General features: G+C 44.8%; 1 protein-coding gene across 8 annotated transcripts in view; it reads right to left on the reverse strand.

The window, feature by feature from the left end:
- The window catches only part of KANSL1 (KAT8 regulatory NSL complex subunit 1), a 102,983-nt gene that overhangs the window by 57,119 nt on the left and 18,830 nt on the right, over positions 1-27,034 (reverse strand). For all 8 annotated transcript variants that reach the window (XM_051640296.1, XM_051640295.1, XM_051640294.1 and 5 more), the window contains one exon: positions 24,641-26,024. In XM_051640296.1, coding sequence (XP_051496256.1) covers positions 24,641-25,941 — 1,301 coding nt within the window. In that variant the 5' untranslated portion in view covers positions 25,942-26,024. The remainder of the gene's footprint in view (positions 1-24,640; positions 26,025-27,034) is intronic.

Here is a 27,034-nt window from a genome sequence, read left to right on the forward strand (position 1 = left end):
CCCTGAAACGTGTCCTCTTGTCCCTGGGAATGAAAACACCCCATACCTATCTGATTCCCCCCCAAAAAAAACCCAGTGATGTGGCCTCTGGGGGTCTCAACAGAAGAACCTGCAGAGTAACTGTGTTTACTTCAACCGTTTTGCTTCCCAATTCAGTCCTTTGGTTGATTAAGTAATTACCGGTGGTATGGTAACGAGGGCAGGCCAGCTCCATGGCTTCTGGAACATGGTATTACTGCAGGGAAGCAGTCAGATCTGGTGCCTGAGCAGAGTGAGTGGAAGCAAGAGCTCACTGTTACCTCGTCATTTTACTAGAAATGACACCAGCTACTTGGACCCAATTACGACCCACATGAATATTTAAGGACTCTCACCAGAAGAATCAATCCAGTGCTCCGCTCGAATCACTTTGGAGTATGAATCACTTTACTGATCTGACCAGAAACTCAGTGACCACTGGGTTTCTGGTCAGATCAGTAAAGTGATTCATATTCCACAGTGATTGGAGTTTTCCTCCGCTACCCAGAGGAACCATCAGCAGCTATTTTTAGCACCCTTTGCCAGCCCATCCTACAAGGTGCTCCTAGTCAACATGACAGGGCCTGTGCAGATCCCAGCCTGCTCTCCAACCTATGGAAATATCAGCTAAAAGGAAGTTTAACTAACCTAGGATTTAGGCTTTAATGTTTGTGTAGTGCTTTTGAGATGAAAACACTACATGTGCTAAGCATTATCATCAAGTCTAAGGAGAGCAGACTTGGCTCTAGCAGAGATACTAGAATTACATACACACAAATTAAAATGTTTGGATCCTTTCCAGAGCAGATCATTCTGAATTTGTCTTTCTGCTTGTCAGTACACAGCTACACAAGTGTCTGCTTTTGGTAGACATGGGATAGAAATCCACACAGCCAAGTTTCAAACCTAAAACTAAATTAAATAATACCCAAACCCATTCCTGCATGGCAGAAGATTACCCTTAAAACCTGAAATACAAAAAAAAAAAAAAAAAGGCAGCTTAATTTTGGCCACAGGACACCTGCAGAGCTTGAAAAGTCTCAACTTTATGGCCCATAAAGTTTTTTGACTCCACGCTGAGACAGCACACTCCTTCCAGGAGAAGCTTGAGTGAAAAGAAAAGCTCTAAAATGTTTCACCAAAACATGACATATAAATTGGAAATATTTATATAAATATTTGTGTGGTAAGCTTCAAAATTAGGCTCAGACAAGAAGCAACCAAAGCAGTTCACAAGCTTAGATAAAAGACACGGCAGCTTGATAGAAAGCCACAGCAAGGCAGCTTTCTTCAACAGAATACTCAAGCCCAGGTCTCACTCCTGCATGAAGAAGCCTCTAGATATTGAGCAAGGTGTTCCTGGAACAGAATTCAATCTTTAACCAAAAGTTTATTTTCCTCCAGATCTCACGGTATATCACTGAGGACTCATTTATCAAATGCCTTTACAGAATTCCTAGGACTTCACAATTTTCTTACTCTTAATAAAGAACAGCCTGGCTGGAGTTGTGAATATTGTCCTTGTTGGTGAGATTGTTAAGCCTCAAGATCCAGGACTGGTATCTTGAGTAACCCAGTGCCTGGGAGCCTACAGAGCACTGGGACACCAGGCTGAGGCTGCTCCTGCAGTAACACTTCACCATTCTCTGTCTTACCGTGCTGTTTGGGAAGGGGAATAAACAAACCTTGCCACCCAGGGTACCAAGAGAAGGCAGAAAATACCAGGAAGGATGGGATGCCATCAGCTGGAATGAACAGGTTTCTTCTGGCACGAATGCAAGACGCAGGAGGGGACTGCAAGTTTCAGGGGATTAAAAAAAAAAAAAAAGGAGTTTTGCTGCCATATAGGAGGGAAATTCTGCCCTCCCACCCTCCCTTTATTTTAAATAAAGTAGAAGAAGAAATTCTTTCACAAAAGGTGCAGTTTGGCAATCTCCCCCACCACAGAAGGACCCCCTCCCTTTGCTCCCTCCTTACTGGGAGCAGCTGGGCAGAGCTGAGCTGGAACCACAGCCTGGAAAGCTCAGAGCACCTCACTGCAGGAAGGGAGCAGGAGAAGAAAGCCAGGAGGTTTGCTGACTAACGAGGAGCAGCTGGAGAAGCCAGGCAGTGTCTGGGATGAGCTGTACTCCTCAATTTCACAGCTGGAGGCTGGGAATGCACTGTGTGACCGGCCATGCGGGGCCCAGCGGCGCAGGGAGCAGGAGACAAGCCGGTACCCGTGGGCAGGTCCAGAATCCTCAGCACATCAACAAGCCAAACACACCTTGCAACACACCCAGCACCTACAGCTCTCCAAATAACAGCCGATAGGATCAAACCCAGAGCTAACCTTGGTCTAAGGGTACAACGGTCAGAGGGTGAACACAAGGAGGGACAGGCTGAACGGGACGAGCAAATCCTGGAACGCGTTTCCGACACCAGTTGGAAGAAAATCCGGAGTAGAAAAATGTGACCTTAAAGAGGAAACTTCCTGCTATCAGTTAGTCTGCCTTAATTGGAACTACCTGTTCCAACAGGGAGGGACATTAATCAATTACCTCTCCCATGTTTTACTTTTCTTATAGTCTTCTCAGATATTTTTAATATGTATGCAATATATATGTATCTCTCTATATAAAGACATGCTAGCTCCACTGGAGCTTATAATTATACCTAAAATAACAAATCCCCTAAGTTTCAACTTAAAATATCACAGCACAGAAAACAGAAGGCCAGTTTTAGGTGACAGGCACTTTGCTGATTACAGAACCTTTCAAACACACTCTCAGTTCTCTAATAAACTAATCACCAAGCAGTGCCCAGCTCGGAGCAGCTGCAGCCCTGGCCAGGGCCACGCAGGCAGAACAAGGGTGAACCACAGGCACTGAGACACCAGCAGTGTCCCTGGAGAAGAGGCTGAGCAGCTTTCTTGGAATAACAGAGGTCGAAATCCACCATTAGGATTTATCTGTGCCAGGAGGACAAGAGATAGCCATATGCAACAGGCCTGTGGTTTTACTTATTAATCTATTCAAGAGAAGGGTGATATTTAATGTTAGAAAACAATATACCTGCACATCTCCATGCCAACATCCAGCCTCTGAATTTCCACCCTTGGGCTCGAGCAAGAGCTTTCAGAAGAGCAGGGGAGCTTGTACCCTTGAGCAACTCTCAGCAGAGCTGAAGCAAGGCAGAGCATGACGTGTGTTCCATGACGTACAGAACCTGCCTCTCACACTGCCCCATCCTAAAGACATGTCAAGACCTCATCCCTGCATGAAAATTGCAACAGAAGAACACACACAAGCCCCTACTGAGCAGCTGGGAGGCTGAAGCTTATACTCCAATATACCTCACCACAACCGTTTCACATGTTTGAGTCCCAAGTTCATGATCCAAACCTCTACTACTGACAGAGGGAGCCATCCTTAACCTAATGAGAACAAGAAGATGTTCAAATATTTGCAATCACAACAAAAAAAAGCAGTTGCCAAGGCCATAAATCACGGCTGTGAGAGTTACTGAGATATTAACACTGACTTTCCTAAAAAGGAGGAAAGGGTGTGCACTAGCAAAGAACATGACAGCTTTTATACATTTTCACACACACCTCATTATGCAAGGCAGACTTAATGGTCTGAGCATCCAAGTGCTCAGGCTGTTTAAGCACAATTCTCTACAGAACAACTTCACTACAGACCTTTTTGAGTTTAAGAGGGGAAGAGGTGCGAAGTAAAATCTTCCCCACACAGTAAGAATGCAGATATCATGAAGTCTTTCTCCCATATGGATTCTCGAGTGTCCAATACGGAAATTTGAATGTACCAATTAAAGCTTTTCTTCTTTGCTGTCAGAGTAACTGGAACAGATGCAGGGGACTGGCTCTACCCAACACCTCCCAGTACTGCTGGGGAAAGAAGGTGAATGTGTAGCTTTAGGATATTTGGCAAGACACGAGCAGGACATAAAAGCAATTTATTTAAAAAATGATCACAAGCACTTGCAGCCCTAAGGAACCATCCTCCCAACGGCAGCATCCAAATCATATCCATGGTCCTTCCTGCAGAAGACAAATTCACCCTGTATGCATGAGGATGCTCTTCCACACAGCAACGATAGAAGTTTAAGGGGTGTTTTAAATTAGCCATATACAGATGATTAAGACTCACTCAAGAGGTTTTCCTAAAAGAACACAAACCATGGAGTTCATGACACCCTCAGAACTGAGCAGCAGCTATTATTTGAAGTTGGCTAAGCAGCACGACCACCAGAGGATCAGAGCAGCACTGGGACACTCAATGCGGGTTTAGATCTTCCCTGCTCTGTTGTTCTTATGCAATAGGGCTCCAAAGGGTCCCAGCCTTCCCAGAGGTCAGGAAGGAAGCCAACATCTGATCAAACAGTGTATTAACCCCTCCCATCTCTTCCAAAGGCTTTTCTTTCTAACACAGACTGAAAGAAGAGTCTTTTAATACACTGAGCTGTGCTGTTCTGCAGCGCACGAGAAAGCATTTGCTGCTGCAATGGAAAGACACTCAAAGAACAAGCTAAAACTTGTCAAGACTTTCTTAAATGTACTCAAATTGTTTCAACGACCAAAGAGCCCGCAAATGTGGCCTGTAAGACTGCAAATCTGAGAGCTCAAACAAAGAGAAACTTGTGCACTCTGCTCTACAGGAGCTCGACACAAGAAGGGTGCTCAGCTCAAGCACTGTGAGCCTTCCAGACCTTTCCCCAAGGTGCCATTCCTCATCCTTCAGGGGGAGGGAAGTTAGACCTGCATCAGATGTAGAACAGAACCATTGCACTCAGTGAAAGGAGCTTAATCTGGAGATTCCCAGGAGGTTTGTATCTCCAGCAGGGGTTTGTTGAATTAAATTCACTGCTGCTCAAGTCCAGCAGCCCGACACACCATGCGCTTCCCAACTCCTCTGTAAGCTCCTTTTTGAAAAAGGAAGATGGAGAGAGTACACATGCACAACCCCCACATGGAAGCTCAACTGCTATAAAGGGAGACAAAGTTTTATTATGTCTTCCAAGAGTTCAGTCTCCCAGGACCTGTAATAAAAAAAGCTTGACAAAACCACTCAACTGCCACCACCACCCTCCTCCCACAAACTCCCATGCAAAGAAACACCCTGGTCTTTCTCAACTACCAACTTCAGATTCAGAAGTTCCCAGGCAAAGGAATGGGTTAATCATCAACTTCATCTGAACACCCTCCAGAAAATACCACCCGTGCGATGGCTTTATGAAACCTGATTTTGACAAGCAGTATTTCTTTGCATCGAGATCCCTGCTTTGGACTCCTCAGAATCAAAGAGATGTCCAATCTTTTAAGTGTCTTGTCACCCAGTGTTAGAGCACAGGCAGTTGGCAGACATGGCATCTGAGACCATGAAAGAGGACTGGCTAGATGAACGTTGGGGCTTGTTATATGTCAAGTCAAAAGGATGCACAGAACTTGCTCTCCCTCAAACATCAGAGCAATAACAACAACAAAGGATTAAAAAATGGACAGAATTTTAGTAGAATAAATTTCAGCAGCAGATTGTGATTGTTAACTATAAACATAGTTCAGTGACTGCAATAAAGAATTGCAGAGCTACAGTCTAGGTGATTTTATTTTAAGAAGCATATAACTTCAAAGCAATGAGATATGTTCTGCTATGAAGCAGCACTGAACTTGGCTGGCTTCCCTTCCCTCTCCAAACAGAAACAAAGGAATACTGTTCTTTACCAGCAGACAGAAAATACTGGCACATATTTTCAGGGAGACACCTGTTAAGACTAGAAAAGCTCACACAGTGCAGCAGAGCTGCCCACAGCAGAACCTCAGGGTTTCACGAGGCCAAAGCATCATGACAACACCATGGGGAGGGCTCCAGATGCCACCAAGCTTCTTTTTGACCCAAATGGTTGCCTGCTCCTTCTCAACACGGTTGAGATCGTTACACAGACAGCAGAGATGTTTCACATTCACCAGGGAAGAGCTACAAGGGGATGTTCAGCTACATTTTGTAAATAAACTACCTCCCAGGGTAGCACTTTCCCCTTATTTCTCTAAGGAAAAAAATAATATCCTGCAAAACCCACTTGGGCTTTGATCAAGAAATGCCTGTACCCATTCTACTTCAAAAATAAGTTTCTGCAAGGAAACTATGCTGACTACTCCTGCTAGCAGCCTGCAGAAGCACCATCCTTGAAGAGCTCTGGCAATGGACCTACTTGTTACCACTGCAACTTGAGACACAGAACACATGCAAGAAATAGACCAGCTCTCTTTCGTAGTGCAATACCACGTACTTCATAGTCTCCAGCTTGGAGGGGAAAATAGAGGGAAAGAAGTAAAATAAAAACTGAGGTATGGCCCATGAGAGCTCAAAAGCAGCAGCTGCCAATTTTGAGAAAAAAAATCTTTCTCTCCTCAGAGTCACCAAGCCCAGACTTCCATCTTCATAAGGTGGCAAAGAACTCATGATTTGTATCCTGATATACAACCAGAACTTCTAAAAAAAGCTACAAGAAGTCTATTCTATCTTATAAATGAAGTCCTAGAAAAACTAGTCACTGCACTCAGGTTGTTTACTAACAACAAATATACTTGCAACCTGTTAATTACCCTTGAAAGCTTATTAAGTAAAGCTCATAGGCTGTTTTCTTCTTGAGACATGTCCCACCTTTAAAAGCTACTTCTAGAACCACCCTGTGCCTCTGCCATAGCATGTTACAAAAAATATAATACCAGCAGTGCAGGAGCTAGACTGTGTTGCTCTATTACCTGCTTCCAACAGCAAGGCAGCAAACTCTGACATTTGGAGCTACAAGGTCCACTATTCAAATGCTATAGAAATGGAAAGTATAAGTCTGACAGCAAGAGAATAAAAAAGGTCTTAATTGATTCCACCTTCAGCGTTCTCAGGAATTTGACCAACAACCACACAGCCCCACATGAACAGAGAGCTGCTTCACTCTATGAGAAATCCATATTAAAAATTGCATGAATCTGTAAGCAGCCTTTCTGGACAGCACAAAATCCCACCAGCAGCTTTCACAGATTCACAGAATGGTTTGGGTTGGAGGGACCTTCAAGATCATCTAGATCCAATCCCCTGCATGGGCAGGGACACCTCCCACCAGCCCAGGCTGCTCCAAGCCCCATCCAACCTGCCCTTCAACACTGCCAGGGATGGGGCAGCCACAGCTTCCCTGGGCAACCTGGGCCAGGGTCTCACCACCCTCACAGCAAAGAATTTCCTCCTCACATCTCACCTAAATCTCCCCTCTTCCAGTATCAATCCATTACCTCTTGTCCTCTCACTACAAGCTTTGCAAAGAGACTGCAAGCTCCTGGGAGTCTCTCGGATCAAGGCAAAACATCTTCAAGCCTGTTTGCAAAATGCTGTTGACAAATTCATGCAATAACAGATGCTCCACTTGCTAAGCAAGTTTTGGGTAAAGTCTGTTTTGAGGTTGGGTTTTGTTTTTCTTCGGAGGTGGGGGTTGACAGCTCTATCTTCAGCTTGTGGAGGTGAGATCAGAGGTGGCTCAGCCAAAGCAGAGTGAGCTGCAGCAGGGCTGTGGCTTTGATACCAGGCTAGTTTTGACAGCAGCACTTATCAGAAAAGTGGTAAGAGAAGTGACAATTAAGAGAAACCTCAACGAATTTCCAAAAACTACAAGCTACAAATAAGGACCACCTGAAAGGTCACAGAAGACTACTGATCTCTCTCCTCCAGCAGGCTACCAAACCAACCAAGAACTCAGCCATGTTTACGTGTTTTGCATCCTGTTACCCACATGAAGTCAGGACAGGTTTTAGAAGAGGTGTTAGCCCTTATGTTACAAAATTTCAAACAACCTCTCATCAAGAGGAGTGAAACCTACCACAAAGAGCAGATCCTCCTAGTTCTTATACCTTCTTTTTAAAGCACACTGAAACAGCTGCAGGAGCAGAGTTATGCAGTCCAGCCCAACTCCCTCTGTGCAATAAAAATATTGACATGTAGAGAAAGAGCAAGACTGAGTTTTGGATTTGAAGATATAAACCAGGTGGCATTTTTTGGAGATTTGGCTGCACTATGAGCAGCTCCTCACACATGAAGATTTCCTATTCAAATTCTCAAAATATGCTTGTTTTTACCTATTCATCTATACATAAACTTCCTGCTCCTCCTAAAACCTGCTTTAATCAAATTATATTCTGATGACATAAAAAAGAGCCTTCAGATTTCCTCCCTGAAGCCAATTAACTTAACCATACCTGTAACTAGGGAGATCAGAGCCTCAAAAATAAACTGCTGGGATTTAACAAAACAAAGAGACTACTTTAAAAGAAGCTCCTTGTTTATCACACACACACTGTGTCCATACACACACACTCCAAAATGCACAGACATCTTTCCAGGCTTTCACAACTCACTATAAATGCCTAACAAATCATTCCCAATCCCCTATAGTCCAAAACACAGCTAAAAAAGGGACTGTACATCAACATGAGAAAAAGAAAACAAGATCATTTTTACTTTTTACAGATTCAGCTACTGCTTGGTAAACTTACTGGCAACCACATTTATTTCTGTGACAGGGTTCCTGCAGCCTGTTTCTGATTCCACGTGAATTATCTTTTAGATTCCTCTTGGCCTGTTTACACATCTTTATGTAGCCACAGTACTTTAACTCATTAAGTGGCTAATGATTCCCACAAAAGAGCAGAATGCTTCTGATTCTTTATAAAAAAGCTACACAGAATGTAGTAGTAATTTAATCTCCTTTAGATAGAGATTCTGCAAGATGCCTTCTATGTCGAGGCAGCAAGCAAGAAATCAAAATAGTGAGTTCACAGCCACATTTCTGGTTTTCACATTGACTGAAAATCCATAGACTGAAAGAATAAACTGCTGCCTTGAGCAATTTCCTACCCACAGAAGTGTATTCTTCTTCGGTGTCACTAAACATTGCACTGATTTCGAGCAACTCAGCTGCTTTTAAGAACAGCAAAAAATCCAACCAACCAAACAAAAAAACCACACAACACGAAAAAACTCCAAACCCTTTCTTGCTGGCAAGGTGAATTACTGGAAGGCTCTTTCCTTGTCAAGGACAATGCAGGTTTGTACCAAGCAGACGTGGCAGGTTTGCCACCGCTACATTGCTCCTCCCTGTTGGTAATGCAAACAGGGGAGTCCTCAACCCACAACATTGGAGCAAGGGGCTGGATGGGGAGGGGAGAGGCAACCATCCATGAACAAGCTGGACAGGATGACCCCAGTGCTGCCCCACATGAGGAGAGGACAGGCAACAACCCAGGGGGTCCCCTGGTCACCACATGCATGTTTTTCAGCTCTCTACCTCCCTAAATAAAGCCCTGTGATCTGGGCCACCTCAAGCTGGTAACCCCATCAGGTTTCTACAGCCCTAGGAACCCAACACCAGCACGTCAATGGGATTCATTTCCCTGCTGGAGCTTCAAGCAATGTCATCGAAGGTGCCTTTATCACAACGTGAACAACGTTGCCCATGGCCAGATACCATGCTCAGCAGATACCCACCTCTGTGGTCTACAGAGCAGGAGAGATGCTCTTGTTCTACAGAAGATTAGAAAACAGGGCACAAGGTGGGAAGGGATACCACAGGAACAAGAACTAGTCAGAAAACACCAAGAATTGAATGATTTTATGCTAAAAGAGATGGCTCTATCTTAACTGTATCCTCCCTTTTCACCTGGATTTCCCAGAGCCAAATCAAACCACTCTATTTGTACCACCCCCACCCCTTCAGAAGTGGTTTGTGTCACACATGCTGTTGGCTGCTCCACCAGGAATTTATTTTTCTTGGATAGATTTTTCCCCAGCCCTTTCAGCAGGTTCAGCCAAGACACACTCTCTACTTTAGGACTTTTGAAAAGGACTAGATAATGTTTACTTCATGCCAAGACACCAGGCATGCAACATGGAAAAAAAAGGCTCTGTAGAGAAGAGCAAGCCAGTTCCCACCTTCTGAGCAAACTCCCCTGCAATCCAAGTACCACATTTTTGGAAGGATCTCATGCTCAGACTGATTTTATTTGCATCCTGTGTGAGGCCTGCAACAAATAACCAAAGGGGGAAAAGAAATAAATATTGGTCTGCTTCTTTAATTTGGATCCTTTGCCATCACCAGTGTGATATTTAATATCAGGCTCTGATTTGCAAGAATAGATTCTTCTAGACGATGGGATATTTTTAGAAGATGTTTTGATTGGCAGCATTGAAACATCTTGTACAAGAGGCAGAGCTTCCATCATCACCCCAACCCTCCTCAGTTTTCTCAGAAAACTCACCAAATCAGTCTCCCCAGGAGATTTTTGTAAGAGGGGTGTTGACTTCAGGAGGGTTTGCTGTTCTTTTGGGGGAGAGGGACAGGAAGAGAAGGCAGCATCATCTCCCTTCCAGTCACTGCTTTCCATGAGTTTTGCTTTTCTAGAGAAGCAAATACACCAATACCTGAAAGGGGGAAGAGCTGTTCACAACAGCATGTAACAACAGGATAAGGAGTAATGGTTTCAAGCTAGAAAAGGGTAAATTTAGGATGGACATTAGGAGAAAGTTCTTTACTACGAGGGTGGAGGACCACTGGAACAGGTTGCCCAGAGAGGTGGTGGAGGCCCCTTCTCTGGTGACATTCAAGGTCAGGCTTGACAGGGCTCTGAGCAATCTGGTCTAGAAATGTCATCCAGTCCAGCCCCCCTATGATAAGCAGGGACATTTAGAGGTCCCTTCCAACCCATTCTATAAAATACCATTTTTTAATTTTATTTTTTATTTACAAACAAGAGCAAAGCATGTCACCCTGACACATCTTCAAGCCAGAACAAGAGCCAAAAAATGGAGTTGTGGCAACTTTCAGCCAAGCAATCCATGAAAAAAGGCAGCGAATGAAAAGTTTGTAGAACTGCATCATCTTCCAGATATTAATGCTTGATAAAATTTAAAAAGGTTCACACAAAGCAAAGCACACAACACAGATTCTCAACCTATTGGGATTTCTAAAATCTGCTGCACCATTGTCAGACTGACAGCAGGTTCAACAACCCAAGATCTGATGCATAATCACACTGTGAACAAGACCACTGCCCATCAGAGCAAATTATACTGGGCTGAACCTGAGACTTAACTGCTTCACTCTTCTCCTGACTCATGGCAACAGGATTTGCACAAGACAGAAGAAAGCATCAAACACATGAGACATTCTCAAATGCATTCAAGAACTTTGCAGCCAAGCATTTCACAACAAAAGCCAACACAAAAGTAATTGTATCGGAAACAAAGAGCCATCACTGCCAGTTGGTTACTATGTGGCCTCAAAGGGTCCCAAGTGGGCTGAACTGCCAAACTACTACGTATTTTCACTTCCCCAGACCCAGAGAATTCCCAGCTCTGGAAGAGATATGACTTTTTTTTTTTTTTCATTAGCCTAGCTGGGACGAGCTGTGGTAAGAATCAGAACCTTAATGCAGCCATTGTACTTCAGTACCACCACCCTGCTCCAAGGGCGAGAAGTTCACGACAAGTAGGAGAGATTATGGAATGTTTTCACCCCAAAAAAAGAAAGACAGACCTTGGAACAAAGGGAAAATGTCCCTCTGATATTATTGTACAATCCCTTGCAACAAACGCCAAGACTTTCAGAGTGATAGCAGCCAGCACTGTGCTAACAGGCAATTACAATTATTATAAAAGGGTGTATTTAAGTGAGGGGTTTGCATGTATTTTTTTTTTACATTCTCCAAGATATTTCTGTGAGGCAAGAAACAACCTTTCTTTTGATTTCTCTACCCTAATGTGTGTCCAAAACTGATCAGAGGTACGATGGAGATGATTAATCCTCGAGGAAGTCGGGCAGCTGCTGCTCCTCATGGCAGAGGAGGAGGAGGAGGGGGGTGTGCTGCCTCCCTGCTCCACTGCATTGTAGGAGACAACAGCATAAGCCACAGTTAAGCAGATAATCACAAATTCTCAGAACCTCCTTTATCTTGCCAAGCATCAGCCAAACAAATAAAGCAAGATGCTCTTGGACCAGTTACTCTCAGGAATGAAGGGAAACACACGAGAGCTCCATTACTTCAATTAAAGCTCCCATTTTTACCAGGTCAGCAGTTCTCAAGGACAGCAAGGACTGGCACACACACACATCCCAGGATTTCTCATCTGCCCAAAAACCCCCATCACTGGGCAATAAACCTCCAACTCGCTTTAAAACTCCAGTATCTACAGGACCAGAGGGGGAGAGTGGAGAGGGGCAGAAATTATGGGAGAAAAGGCTTCACTGAACATGGAATTCTTGGAAATTTTGTTTTCACTCTTTCAAACTGGAGGGAGGATTACATCATTTTCTCCCAGGTCTAATAAATTTAAGTGAAAACAAATATTTTTCCAGTAAGACTACTACAGCAAGACCCAGGACAGGAAGATTACTTTATGTACTAGTTTGACTAGTTGAGAAATTCAAACACCTACATCAGAGAGGGGGGGAAAAAAAAAATCCTACTAGAAAGCTCCAAAAAGGGAGGGAGTTTCATTATATAAAGCAAACATTTAAAGTAGCCAAGTGCTCTGGATGCACATGGTTGTTAACAAGCAGACAAGAACTAGATTAAAGTGATTTTGAGGAATGCTGCAACATCAGAGGAAAACAATAAAGAGAGGATTCCTATGGCAGATTCACCAAGTAACACTCAGCTACAGCAACAGACTCTCATTAGTGGGGACCACTTTGTTACTGCTACAAGAGAGAGAGAGAGGATGTTCCCCCCCCAGAGCTGAGATCTTGCAGCCACCACTTGCTCTGAGCATCACAACTGAAAAGCTTCTGGGAATTTCCCACCAAAGCCTTCACAGGCACAAGAACAAGGAAGGAAAAAACCCACAGAATTTTCTCTCTGTCCTCTCCACGACTTGCATCACTGAGCATCCAGCAGTTTTCAGATACCGTCTTTGTAGGTCATGGGAAGGATAGAAAAAGGAAATGAGGTGCAAGGCAACTAGAGTTCTTGTGCACTCCAACTGCTTGATCTGAGTAGTGGGTGAACCTTGGACCAAAAGAAGCTGTTGCAGAAATTACTGAAGGACATGAAGTGGCAAACATGTACCTACTGCCCATGGGGGAGAGGGAAAAAACAAAGGGGAAATTAATTCATGTCAACATAGGGGAAAGAAATTAATACACATGGAGAACTCAAGCAAACAGTTGATAATTTTTTACTGTCTTATACAGTCATCAAAAAGCTTCATCAACCCATTTCAATTTATCACAGTGCTTGTCCTAGCACACAAATTCACCTGCTCTAGCCCAAGCAAACATTGGTAAAATAAGCAACTCAATTTGCAGAGCAGATAATCTGATTAGGGCTTACCTGTACCCAGCCTGAAGAGGCATTTGGTTTCAGGAGTTTAACATCACCAAAGCATGCCTGGTAACAGCAAGTAAGGGGGGGGAAGGCAGATCTGTGCCATGACAACTAGAATGGGTTACGAAAGCTTTTCCTCTACAGAGGATACTATTTTGAAAATCAATGTTACCTCACCAGCCAGCACACAGGAGAGTTAGCTGCAAAAATAACTAGAGCTCCTTATATTAATGAGAAATCCTTACATTAAAAAGCCCTGGATGTGAACACAAGAGCAGAGCTGATGTAGGAGTGAGAGGAGGGGCACTAGGGCACGTCTGACAAGTCAAAGATTCACACAAAAGGGTGATCGAGTACAGAACTGCTGTAACCAGAGACAGATGTAATTTCAGCCTGTTAGTAAGAATTCAAAGAACAGCTTATATTCATCAAAAAGCAGCTGGAAAAAAACCCAAAAAGAACCCAACCAGCAAAGTTACACACTTCATAAGCCAGTTTAAGATTTAATACACAAAACACTGTCAATCAAAGCCTTCAGGTAAGACTTTCTACAAGTATCATTTATTAAAAATAGGTTTAAATAACCAAGAGTTAAGTTGTTTTGGGCTTTTTGCCCATTTCCAGAGGCAGGGAGAGGGGGATGGGAGGCAGAGTGAGCGAGGGCTGGATATGGAAAGCTGTCTTTAGGCACAACATGAATCATCAGACTGATGAATTTTCTTTAAGTGGCTGACTACTACTCAGATTTATTTTCTTTAAAATGGTAAGACTTTGACCAATACATGACCAATGATCCATTAGATGACACTCAGGTGTGTATATTATGCTAAAAAATACTTGAAAATTAATCTGTACCAATTTAATCTGCCTTGACATAGGAAAAGTGGTTAATCATAATGCCTTGAAAGATTTTCTAATGTGGTTGTTCCTTCGAATGATTTTCTGCTGCCTCAGTACCAACAGCATCTTCCCTTTGGACTATCAGAAATTTCTGCAGATCAGAGAACTACCTACAACACAGAAGGAGCAGAAGGAGAACAATTTTCTTGTTTTAGTCTGAGACAGTATAAAGCCAATACCACAAAATGTTGCATACATGGAGCAAGAGCCCTGCAAGTGTTCTGCATTCAAAATGCAGATTCACAGAAGGCCAATTGTCTCATTTTTTTGAAATGGCCAGCACTGGAATAGCACAAGTCACACGGAGAAGGGCTCCAATTCACACAAAAATAGGCAGATTTAGCTGGTGCAACTTTTATTCATGCTACTGTCCCAGCCTAGGAATAGCAAGGGCTGCAAAACAGAAATATTTACCCCTTGGTCAGTGGGATGTGAGCCTGCAGCAGAAAAAGAGGCCACTAGCAACATGGAGAGCTGTTACCTCTTCACATCAAACCACCCAGATGAGGAACTGGGACCACAGCAGTTAAATTTTGTCAGAAGCACAAGATCACCAGCACCAAAGCCCTTTTGAAGCTGCCTGGCTGGCTCAGCCCTCACCTCTGGGTCAGCCCCTGCCCCAGTTCCATGTGCTGGTTATTCCTTGGTGCTGACACCCACAGCACCCAGGACAGGACATTCCCAAAGGAATGGTGACAGAGAGACTGCAGGTGAACAACAAACATCCTGCCCCAGGTGCAGAGCTCTTGTGCCAGACTTTCTTCAAGAGGGTGCATGGAAGGGACACCCAGGGCACCAGTGGCTGCTGCACCCACCTCTGAACTCATTAACCTCCTTTCCATGCATTTTTAGGGCTAGTCACTGCAGGTGATAGCAGCACACGGTGCTTGTACCACCTAAAACACAGGAGCAAGTTTAAAAACAACAAATAAAAGGCCAGGGTGCAAGGCACGGAGGTTTTTTACAATGTGGTATCTCTACCTGCAATGCAACGTACCTTTATGCGGCAGAACACAGCGAGAACTGAAGTCCACAGGCACACACAGCCCCACGAGTGACACTGCTCATCCCACCACAGGGCTCAGTGCCTGTGAGCTCACAGAGAAGGAACAGCAAGGTTTGCAACATCCAGGTGCCCAGGAACCAGCCAGGTCCACAAGCTGCTGCACTGAGAGATGTCCACTCCAATGGGCAGAAGAAACACCTTAACTACTACTCAATTTCTGATGCAGACACCAGTCAAGGGCAGGGCACAACCAGCTGTCACCATGCCCAAGCTTCGCAATTACAACTGAGAAAAATCAGGAACAACCCTTGCTAACCTCCAGCCAGCACCTGGCTGCACCCAGGGAGCACTGACAGTGGTGGAGACCAGCTCATGGCAGCTCCTTGGCCACAAGCTATTGGGGCACGGCCAGAACTCAAAAGACTTAATACCTAACAATAATAAAAAGATTCAATATCTAACTTGATAAGAGAAAACCACAGAAGGGAGACATTCACACACAGATATTTAAGCTGATCTGGAAAGTGGGGATTTCTTGCTAGGGTCCTACAAGTGATTTAATTGCAAAAACACCTGAACCACATGCCTTTTGCTGCCCTTCACTGCCTCTGTTCACCAAACCGGGCATAAATATGAGGCTGCTGACCCACAACTCTAATTTAAACAACACAAATATCCCTCTCTAAACCCTTTTTCTCCATTAAACAGGGTTTTTTTTCTGATTTATGCCTATTGCATCTACATAAAACCTCTCCGCTTATTACTCCAGGATGGATTGGATTTGATAAATGCAATGCAACGTCACCAGCCCCCCAACACCCAAAGCTCAATATTGGTCATTAAGCAGGAGCCACCAGGGAATTCACTAAATGCAGATTGCCTGTAAAGCTCTATGAGCTACTCTAGTACAAAGGCTTCTAAATGCAGACATCCAGTTTTTAACCCAACTAAGCTTACAGAGACTCCCATGAATACAAACAGGGCACTGGCTCCAAACACGTCACCAATACCATAAAAGAAGGAAACAAGATCAAGCTGCACATGGACTGGGACAAAAGTTCTTCTAAGATCAAATATTTTTTACCAACAGTTGGAGAACAAGTGACACAGAGCATTTCCAAAGCCTTACCTGTAGTATCAGAGAGGAAAGACTTTGTGGCCAACATTCCCAAGATGACTGAAGTCCTCTCATTTTTGCTGGCCAAGAGTTCAATCTACAGATGGCTGTTCACTCCAGACAACACATTAAATCACTTCCTTCTACCTTGCATCCATTTTTTTTGCTCCCAACAGAAAATACAATTTGACTTCCCTCCGATTCACACTGCCTGACATTAATATTTTAAGGTCTTCCTTTATACAAATAAAATCCCTGCAACATTTTTTACAACATCGTTATGTGTTACTATGGAAACTGCTAAAATGTCACAGACACAAGAGCTTAAAGCTCTGCTGTATAAGGAGCACCCCAATCCTCCTTATTTCCTTCTTTTGGTGATTTGAGGATCAAGTGTTTTGAGTCTAATAAAGAAAAAAGGTCACCATGATAGGGGTGGGTGTGTTTCTTTTCTTTGTATTGTTTTAAATTACTCTTTTATTAGGCAAGCCACCAAATGAAGCCACATTTCACAAACCCACCCTGTTGGGAGGCACTTCTTAAAAAGTGAAACAACTATCTGACAAACTCAGTGTTCTCAAGTACTGCATGGAGATGTCTGAAACTGCAGTGACTTGTGTGTCCAAAACTACTTCTTTGCTCCCACTTCCCAACTGCTCCTAAGCAAGAGACGGCTCAAATGACATATTTTACACAGTAAGGATGCATGTATTTAAGAGACAAAGGGAGCTGTAACTCTTTAAAATGGGCTAAAGATCTTAAAATTAAGCACTTCTGGAAAGAGCATGCTCATGCTCATTCATAAGACAGGACAAATTAATCTGCTTCAGAAGTGTCACGAGCGGTGCCAGCCCAGAGCTGCCATCACTATCGCAGGGAACATCTCGTTTTGCCATTAAGGCATCATGGTTGTACATGAGCACCAGGGAGAAAACAGCCATCTGCCAAGGTGTTCACTGACCTGACAGCTTACAACAAACAGAAGAGCTTTAAATACATCCCCGTGATGACCTCCTTGCTTGGGTACAACAACCAGCCACAGACAACTGCTGTAACAACAAAGTTGGAGGCTGCTTTTGGGGAGGCCACCTTCAACTTGACCCACCCGTAGGAAAATGTTTGAGACACCCCATCTTGGAAACAAAACCAGTGAACTTAAACTCTCAACAACAAACACAAGTCTCTGACTGTCCCCTTCTAAACACTCTTTCACTAAAGTATCACCCTCCTCACTGCTGATGTGATGCAATTTAATGCACGTTCCACACACAAATCCCAGGCACCATTAACAAAATCCCTAACTCGGCGCACCCGTGCCAGGTACCCTTCCCATAAATAGCTTGCTCAGTGCTGAGGTCAAAGCTGGAGCAGGCATTCCAGAAAGTAACCTTATCACAGGGAAGGTCGGGTAGGGGGTGGAAGAAAAGAGCTGGATGTTAGGTTAAGCAAACCATTTCGTTACACCAAAGCACACTGGCAAACCTTTCAAAGGCAGAGAGCCACAACCAGAGGGTGCTGGAGACAACTCCAGTGCAGTGGAGAACTGAACCATTCCCAGTTCCCATCTGGATCCAGACACAAGGCCAACTGCTGCACTCAACTGCAATTCAAGTCTCTCTTTCCACTTCCCAGCTGAATTATTAGTCAACACACAGGCCCTAGTTTGATTTTTAAGTCCTTCTCTTCATTCACAAATCCCGCAAGTGAAACCTAAGTCAGTTTTTAAAGTTCTCTTCCACCTAAAGCATTTTAGCCAAGGATGGCTCAGTGATGCCCTTCGCTTCTCCAAAGCCTTTGAAACAAGACACTTGCAAAATGCACCATACCCAGGGTGTGCCCAAAACACACTCCGTGGAAAAATCTGCTGGGGTAGTGCCAGTTTAGCAAGGAAAACATTTTCCCCCAGCTGGAAAAGCAGCGCAGCGCTGCTGCTGGGCTAGAACGGATCTGCTGGGGGAGAGAACAAAGGAGGGGGGGGAAGCCCATGTTACAGCATTATGAAAGCCAGTATGTCTCAGAAAGAAAAAGCACATCTGTGAAGCACACCTTAAGAATCTCTAAGTTAGTGTTTGCCATTGCTTCAGTTATAATCTTAGCTGTATTTTAATTTTTGGTCTTGTGCCAGTATGAACAAGAATAAAAACACGGCTCCATGCTGTAGCTGCTTACAGATGCACAAAAGTCTTTTTCTCTATCCCCCACGCTGGTAGATTGACTTCACTATTACAGACCAACTCCAAACAGATCCACTTCCCCTTGCTCAAACACTAACTTCAGTTTCACATGAGATTGTAGGAAAGCAGACAAGTTGCCACACTCGCTTTTTAACACCAGTTCACACTCACAAACTTCACAAACATTTTTTTCTGCTGCTCCAGATACTGTGACAGGCTTTTTCCAATGAAAAAAAACAGTAAATATTTATGTAACTCTATCCAAAGATTCACCCACAAGTCCTAAATATCTGAACTAGAGTCTGTTCTTACTCTCTGCCCTGCTTCGTAAGAGCAGGAGAGACCAAGTGTGGTTTACTGGTAGTGCCAGACACCAAATCATTTCCAGACCTGTTTCACACCCCAGACCAGCCCCACAGCCCAAGAAACAGGCAGAGAAGATCTGACTCCAAAAAGAATAACCCAAAACCCTGCAAGAACATTAAAGGCATCTGTTAGAAAGATGTAGAAAGATGCTGTTTGCATTCAACAACCCCACACCAAATTCAAGCACTTTCCTGCACCACAGCACCTGACTCCAACGTTACCCTTCACTCACAGACCTAACTCCAGGTGTTGGTTCCCTTCTGCTCCCTCTAAAACAACTGTCACTCCAGCCCAGAAGGATAAATTTAACCCAACACATCAAACTCCCTCTAGGATGAAAGCCAAAAGCACCACATCAACTGAGCTTAACTGAGTCCTGTGGATGGCAACACACCCCAAAACCACCTAACCCCCCTTCCAGACACCACTGAGGTCTGCATGAGGATTGAGACTGGAATCAAAGTGAGAAACAACCTACTAGACACCCATTGCATCCATAAAAGGTGTACTCAGGCTAACATTTCTTGGAGAAATAACTGACTCGTTTTTCTTCAGATCCTTCTCAAGCAGTGTTCTCATTTGCCCTCTTTTCTAAAAAGCAAAAGGGACTTGCAGAGTGTCCTACTTACTCTGGATACCTGATTAAGCATTTCTGAACAATGAACTGCTCTCTGCTATTCTGCTTTCAAATGCAAAGCAAGAGCATGTTCAGGATTTGCTCACTCTTCCCAAATGAAGGATGCTTGAGGGACATCTCTCTTGACCAGCACATTGCTGCTGAGCAACTCAGGTACAACACATGCAAGTTTTCATAAATAGCTGAAAAACAGGAAGTTAAGTAATGTGTGTCAGGACCTGCACATAAAGCTAGAAGTCAAGAACAAGAACACCACCACAAAAAGCCAAGCAGGCAACTGTAAAAGTCAGGAAGAGTGAAGACAGACTTTTAGGAATGTTCTGCATAAATCAAGAGTTAGTGGAATGTGTTTGTGATCATTTGGAAAAGCTTCCTTAGTCCCCACAGTGTGGGATTTGCCACCTGAATTACAGCTCCATGAAATCACGGGCCTGAGAAATGTGATTTAATAGCCCTTGAGATACAAGCTTCCATATCATGCTCTTGAAAAATATAATGAAGGGAAGAAAATCTGAATTTGTAATTCCTATTTCTCAGTCAACTGATGATAGAATCTCCCACCAGCCCAGGTTGCTCCAAGCCCCATCCAACCTGCCCTTCAACACTGCCAGGGATGGGGCAGCCACAGCTTCCCTGGGCAACCTGGGCCAGGGTCTCACCACCCTCACAGTGAAGAGTTTCTCCCAGATGTCTCACCTAAATCTTCCCTCTTTCAGTTTAAAATTATTACTCTTTACCCTATCACTGCCCTCTCTGGTGAAATGCCCCTTCCCAGCTTTCCTGGAGCCCCTTCAGGCACTGGAAGCTGCTCTAAGGTCTCCCTGGAGCCTTCTCTTCTCCAGGCTGAACACCCCAACTCTCCCAGCCTGTCTCCAGAGCAGAGCTGCTCCAGCCCTCTCATCATCTCCGTGGCCTCTTCTGGACTCTCTCCAGGAGCTCCATGTCTCTCCCGTGCTCCAGAGCTCAACGCAGTGTTCCAGGTGCTCAGGTGCTCACCAGAGCAGAGTGAAAGGGCAGAATCACCTCCCTGGCCCTGCTGCAATGACCCCTCAAACAACCACTGCTGCAAGTGCCACACACATCCCACTCCACCACAGGGCTTCAAAACTAGCACCATCAAAAGCACATATTAGTGAGAAACCTTTATTACTACCCCAAGACCAGCAGTTCTGAAATCCAAGCAGCACAATCTGACACAGTCCAGGGGAGGAGTCAACACATGGTCTCCAAGGCTGTGAAATGATTCACTCCAACACCAAAGTGCAGAGGTGTTCAGATTTCCCACCAGTAAATGGGGATAATTAAAGTGTGCTCAGGCATCATGGCCATGGGCATCATACCAACCACAACTGAACAACTGCAGGTATTGTCTGAGCCTTGTAAAGTGTGCTGTGAGAAGTTACTCACTAGGAACTTCACTTGACTCCCAGCAGCTTGGATGTAACTGCCACCGAAACAGTGACTTTCCAGATAAGAAACCTGAATGAAAACGTAAGTTCCAATTAAATATTTGTTTTCACTACCTTCTCACCATTTTTTTCCATGAAACACAGACTGCAGTTGGGGATTGCAGACACTAAATCACACACCACTCACCAGCTAATGACCATGTTCTGCTCAACACAAGTAACTAATCAGACAAAAATTGACAAATTCTGATGAAACTAACCTACAGAGAAACACAAGACAACCAAAGGACCCAACCAGCTTGAAAAAACCTACTACTACAAAGATGCATGAGTCACATGAAGTATTTCCTACTTTTATGTATTAGCACAGGGCCACAGAAACACCAGAACTTGGATGATTGGCCACATCAGGCAGAGCCCACCAGCAGCCTTCCAGCACTCGGAGGAATTCTCACGCCCTGCTCCAAACCACCTTTCCAAACAGCAGTTCCTGATCCTACCACGCTGACAAACAGCATGTGGGGCCTTTCACAGCAGCACAGGTTTCACAGATGCAGACAACTGCTGCATACAGTCACACCCAGACAAAGAAATTCAGTCCAATTCTGTACCAGGGAGGCTCTAACCTGCCTTCACCACCACCAGAGGCAAAACTCACGTCTCCTAACTCTGCCACTGCACACCCTGAAGCCACAGGTAAGAGGCTGCTAGCTGTGTAGAGCTGTGTGTTGTTCATGTGAGAGCAAACTGGATGCAATGTGATGGTCCCTGGTTCACACAAAGCTAAAAATGCAGCACAAACCAACCCTGTCTGCACCAGCTGCCTTTCCCCATCAGCTGCATGAGAACTAAAGGTCTTGTTAAACCAAGCCCATGGCTGGCAGGGCTTCCCAACAAAGGTGTAACAAGCACCTCCCTGCTTTGTTTATGCATGACATGGTGGCCTGGTTATGCACCTGAATGACAGCACCTTCCTGGGCAGCAGGTCTCCAAGTGCTTCAAAAGGAACTAAGAAGTTCCAACAGATCCCAAACGCTACTGGAAAGATGCAATTCCTTCAGAAGGTGCTGCTCTACAGCCAAGATCAGGCAGGCCAAAACAGTACAAATGCTTCAAAGTCTGTCCTTGACCAGATACTGATTCTGGAATGCCACCATGCCAGAAAAACTCAAAGGTCAGCTCTTATCTAAGCATGATGCAAACAAGCCTTTGTTTCTTTTGCATGCTTCTACTTGAACCCCAGAGGCAGTCAGTGACATGGCCACCTACAGCAAGCAAGCTAAAGACACACCATTTGTAGCACAACTCTCACTGAAGATCTAGAAGCAAGCAAGCAACTTCTTGGGGGAAGGCAGGGGCAATACCAAGCCAAGAGATGCTGACTGAAGGATGAGACAGAAGTTTTACACTCATGAAGATATTCCATCTCGCTATCAAAATTAAAATAATCAAGGCAAAAGTCTTCCCTTTAATAAGCAAAGTTAGCAAGCTGCAAAATCCGGCCATACTTGTGCAACCCTGCAAAAAAGCCTTTGCAGTTCTGTGCTCACAGGAACGTAAAACAATGGTTCTGTACAATACACTGGCCCAAGGCAGCTTCCCAGTGGAAAAGTCAGCTCTTCCCCTTCCTGCTTCTCAGCACTGCTCTGAAAAGAATGATATTTAGAAGTACTCAGATGGTTGACTTCAGGAGCTTTGCTAACAAGCACAAATGTGCATTCAGCCTCAACTCCAGTAATGCCAGAGCTCGTGAGACCCAATGTCAAAGCACTCATGCCAACAGGACAGTCAATGCTGGGAAGACTAATTACTAAATACCCACAGGCATCAACTTGAAACGAGGTTTGGTGAGCCTGGCCTAGATGCCAGTGTGCATACACACCAGCTTCTGAACCTACTGGCAACAGAAGGATCATTCTTTTTATTAGCTTCAAAATCTTGGGCTTTTTAGGAGTACTCAGGAGGCTGGGGAATGTAAAGGCATGACTAACACACGGGGCAGAAAAGTCAGCAAAGAATTTCACGCATCATGTCTCTGAATACCTCACTTCCCCTTGGGATTAAGATGAGTGGCAAAGACATTTCACTTTGCCAGACAACACATGAATCTACGAAACCCATCTATGAAACCCACAGTATGGGAAACTTAGCATTACTTTGGATAGAATTTTAATCAAATGTCTCCTCTAATAAACATAAGAATACTTAAAAATGCAGTATTACCACTAATCCCAACAGTAAAGTTTGCAGACATTATAGAACAGGGATAAAGTTATTAAACTCTCTAACAGCACAAGAACCCCTTTATGTCCAGCCAGCAGGGATCACATGCTCAGCTTCTAGCTCTGCACTGGGAGAAAGCCAAACTCGTGCCACGTTGAAGACTTCACAGACAGAAATCCCTCCCATGCTAACATCCTAAAACATGATGTGACATTTAGCTGGAATTTAATATTCAAGAGCTGTAACATCTGTTCATCAGCACTCATCCATCTGACTGTGGTTTTGGAGGATGCTGAAGTTACAAACACTGTTCACATCCACCTACCCAGTTCAGCAGGATTTGTAACACGCAGCACTCGATCAGCCAGTAACGTGACTTTAGACCCCAGGTAACAAAATACAGTTATTTCTCCACAGAGATCTGAACAAATCCCAAAAGTATATGGAAAAGTCCTGGTGACTATTTCCAGGCTTGATGGGAAAGCTGTCCACATTCTAAACAGGACCCCTGTGACTGCTGCAGGGAGCTGTTTGTCGACTGTACTTCCCAGCCTGAGGTTTAAGCTCAATAGGTCCATCAGGGTGGAAGAGATCATCTACTGATGCAAGCAAGATTTTACACAGACCAGACACAGAATATGGACTTTTAAAAAGACTTGTGCAAAATACTAAGATGCACTTCTAGGGAAAGACCTCGGGTTTAGAAGAAAAATTTCCCTTCTTCCTTGACCTGTCTCAAGACCTTTTGCCTTGATAAGGATCCTCCTCCACACACAAACTGACACCTAATACTTCTGCAAACAGCATCCAGTTACCAGCACCATGAGGCTGTTGTCGTCATTAAACACAACTCACAGGCAAGAAGAAAATTCCCAACAATCATTTTCCACACTAAAAAAGAGAACACACACTTCCAAATCCACTGGCACTTGGACCAAATCCTTTCAGAGGCTTTTTTCCAGGCAGATAGTTTGGCCAAATAATAAAAACTCCCAAGTATGCTGTCAGCTATGAAGATTCAGACTGGCCTTACTTCACATTAACTGGTCTACTATGAGGATTCTCATTGTAAAAAGACAAACAGGTCATTTTAAGGGACAGGTCCAACACTTCATGGAGAGAATATATAGTATTTGGGGTTTTTATCTGCAGCATGTTTGCACCATTCCAGCCAGCACTACCAGGACCTGCTGCTCCAGAAGAACATCAGCAACTACCGTATGCATGAACAATTTTATCCTCAACGTTGCATGTGCTGCCTGAACTAGGAAGCATGCTGCAAATCACACCACACTAGTTTTAACAATCACTTCTTTGATCTAAGCCCATCAAAAGAGAAAAGCCTTCCTCCAAAATCCAGATTTTTCCTTTCCTCTCGCTCTCCCCCCACCAGAGGTAAGCAAAGCATGTCTGCTACTTACAGTGGTACGTGGGGTTGTTCTGGGTCTGCTTTGGTCAGTTCCTCTTCTTCAACATCAGACTCTCCTCCCGAGCTGCTGTCAGTGACATCCGAGTCAAAGGCTTGCTCACTGGATCTCAAGTTGGCCATACCACTGGCTGTGAACCTCTCCAGTTCTTCTGATATTGAATCACTCTTCAAGAAGCTGCTCAGGCCTTCTGCAGTAACTGTCTCACTTGCAGCTTTCCTCAAAGCTGCTTCTGCTTTCCTGGTCAACATCAGCTGGCTTCGATGCCTCAGGGGGTCCAAAGTCGGAAGCTTGCTCAGAGTTTTCTCCAAGAAGCCACCCAACTGCTGCTGGATGTGTCTCTCCACCTGCTTTGCCTGCACCACCTGCAAGCGTTTCTGCAGCCTGCGGGCTCGGCTCTCGATGTCCGCCTGCCGCCGCAGCAACGCCCGCGTCCTCATCTCCGAGTCCAGCGCGCTGTGGTGGCCAGCCAACAGAGGTTTCTGCTCCTCCAACCTACTGCTCCCAAAGTCAGAGCGACTAGCAACGCTGGGCAACCTAGTCTCTCCACTGCCACCCTCGAGCACCCGCTGTTGCTCCGTGGAATTAAGGGAAGATTTGTTTGCAGTGCTATTATTGCTAAATGGAGTCGTGTGCTCTGCATCAAGGCTTCTGTGTGGAAGAGTGCAATTGGTCAACCCGGTCTTCAAGTCCCCCAGTTCAGAACCTCCTGCGTTATAGTCAACAGCCTGGAGGGCTGCAGAAGGAGGAGCACACTTCCCACCATTGAGAGAACTAGAGTTTTCATGGTCTTGACTGGTACTTTTGGCCAATTTCTTGGCCAAGCCATTTACAGGCGCTTGCGGGAGAGGTGGCTGGCTATTCGTACTCATGGTTTTTAGATTCTCCAAAGTGAATTCCAACACCGGTTGCCTCCCCAACAGATCACTTGTTTTCAAGAAGGACTGAGATAAGAGAGTGTGAGATTTAAGGACTGTCTGCTTGTTGAAGACTCCTTGCAGCTTCAGAGGCTCTTTTGAAGGAACAGATGTTACATCCGAGCAGAGGTAAGAGGCCACCAGCGGCTGCAGCTTGCCCAACTCTTCCTTCGTGGGGTTGTTTCGGAAATCTAAACTGGGATCCTCTGGAGCAATGGCTTTCCTTTTGGTGCCGTTGGCAGCCAGGAGGATGTTGTTGGCGTTGCCGTTGCTCTCGGCACTGCCAGGTGACAAGGTGGAGGACGGGGGAGCCAGCTTGAATCGGATGTGGTGAGCTTCAGCTGCTGCGTCAGTGAGAGCGGGCGCCATCGCAGCCATTCAGCACAGAGAGACGGGAAGTCCAGCCTCTCCCGGTGCCGAGGCCAGCTCCACTGCCTCCCACTGCCTCTCCCGAGGGCAGCCTACAGAGAGGAAAAAGAGAAAGTCAGACACTGCACTTTGAGAAAATAAAACAAGACAAAAGCAGCGACTTGTCGACGCGACGCCTTGTAAAGCCGCGCAAGCGCCACGTTCAGCGCAGCGTCCTCCCTCTGTGACCACCACCAGAGCCAGCTGGGCACCAGGAAGGTAAAAATCAAAGTACCAACATGCAAGCTGGTCCCTCAGGATCTCCCAGAGCTACTGCCAGTATGGAACTACCATCCTCATCCTTCAGTCCATCCACCAAGCACACCAGCATCCACGTAGGCCTTCATGAAGGGTCTGTGTCCCTCCCATTCCTCAATGCCACCAGCTCACCAACTTCCAACTTTAAAAGTCACTGAGCTATGTCTATAAAACAGCTTTCACTGCTTCTGCTGCCAAGTCGGGTGCATCAGAAACGACAAGTTAGAGCTGGAACATGTACTAGAGGCAGGACTTGAGGGGAACAAATCTCCATATGCTTCAACTCCCTGTGTCAAAGAAACCCCACCACCCCACACCCACTGGCAACCCCCCAACTTCCTCGAGAGCCCTGGAGTTGAAGTATTTTCCCTGGCGCATATGAAACCTGCTTTCCCAGAAGTCCATTTCCAAATAAGCCAGGTGCTTTCCGGCGTTAGCAATTCCCATTTCAAGAATATGGATAAGGATTAACCCCCCCCCACACACACACACACACCCCATGATGGAGCAGTTCTGTGCTCTATTACAGCAAGCTGTGCCTTAACTCAACTAGGTCAAAAAAGTTAAGAGAAATAACCAAAGACCTTTCATTCATATAATCACCTTCAAGTTTCCGGTCATTCATCTACTTTCTTTACCACTAGAAGTGTCAGTGTTTTTTAATGTTTTGTTTGGTGGTGGCTGTTTTTAAACAGCACTGGCATAACCCACAGCACAGGCTGTGCTAACATTGCAACAGTTACTTTATTCCCCTTTCTACTGCAAAATGCATCCAGCACTTTCACAAGCTCTTTCAATGTCAATT

The sequence above is a fragment of the Apus apus genome, chromosome 25 (assembly GCF_020740795.1).
Source record: "Apus apus isolate bApuApu2 chromosome 25, bApuApu2.pri.cur, whole genome shotgun sequence".
Classification (NCBI taxonomy): Eukaryota; Metazoa; Chordata; class Aves; order Apodiformes; family Apodidae; genus Apus; species Apus apus.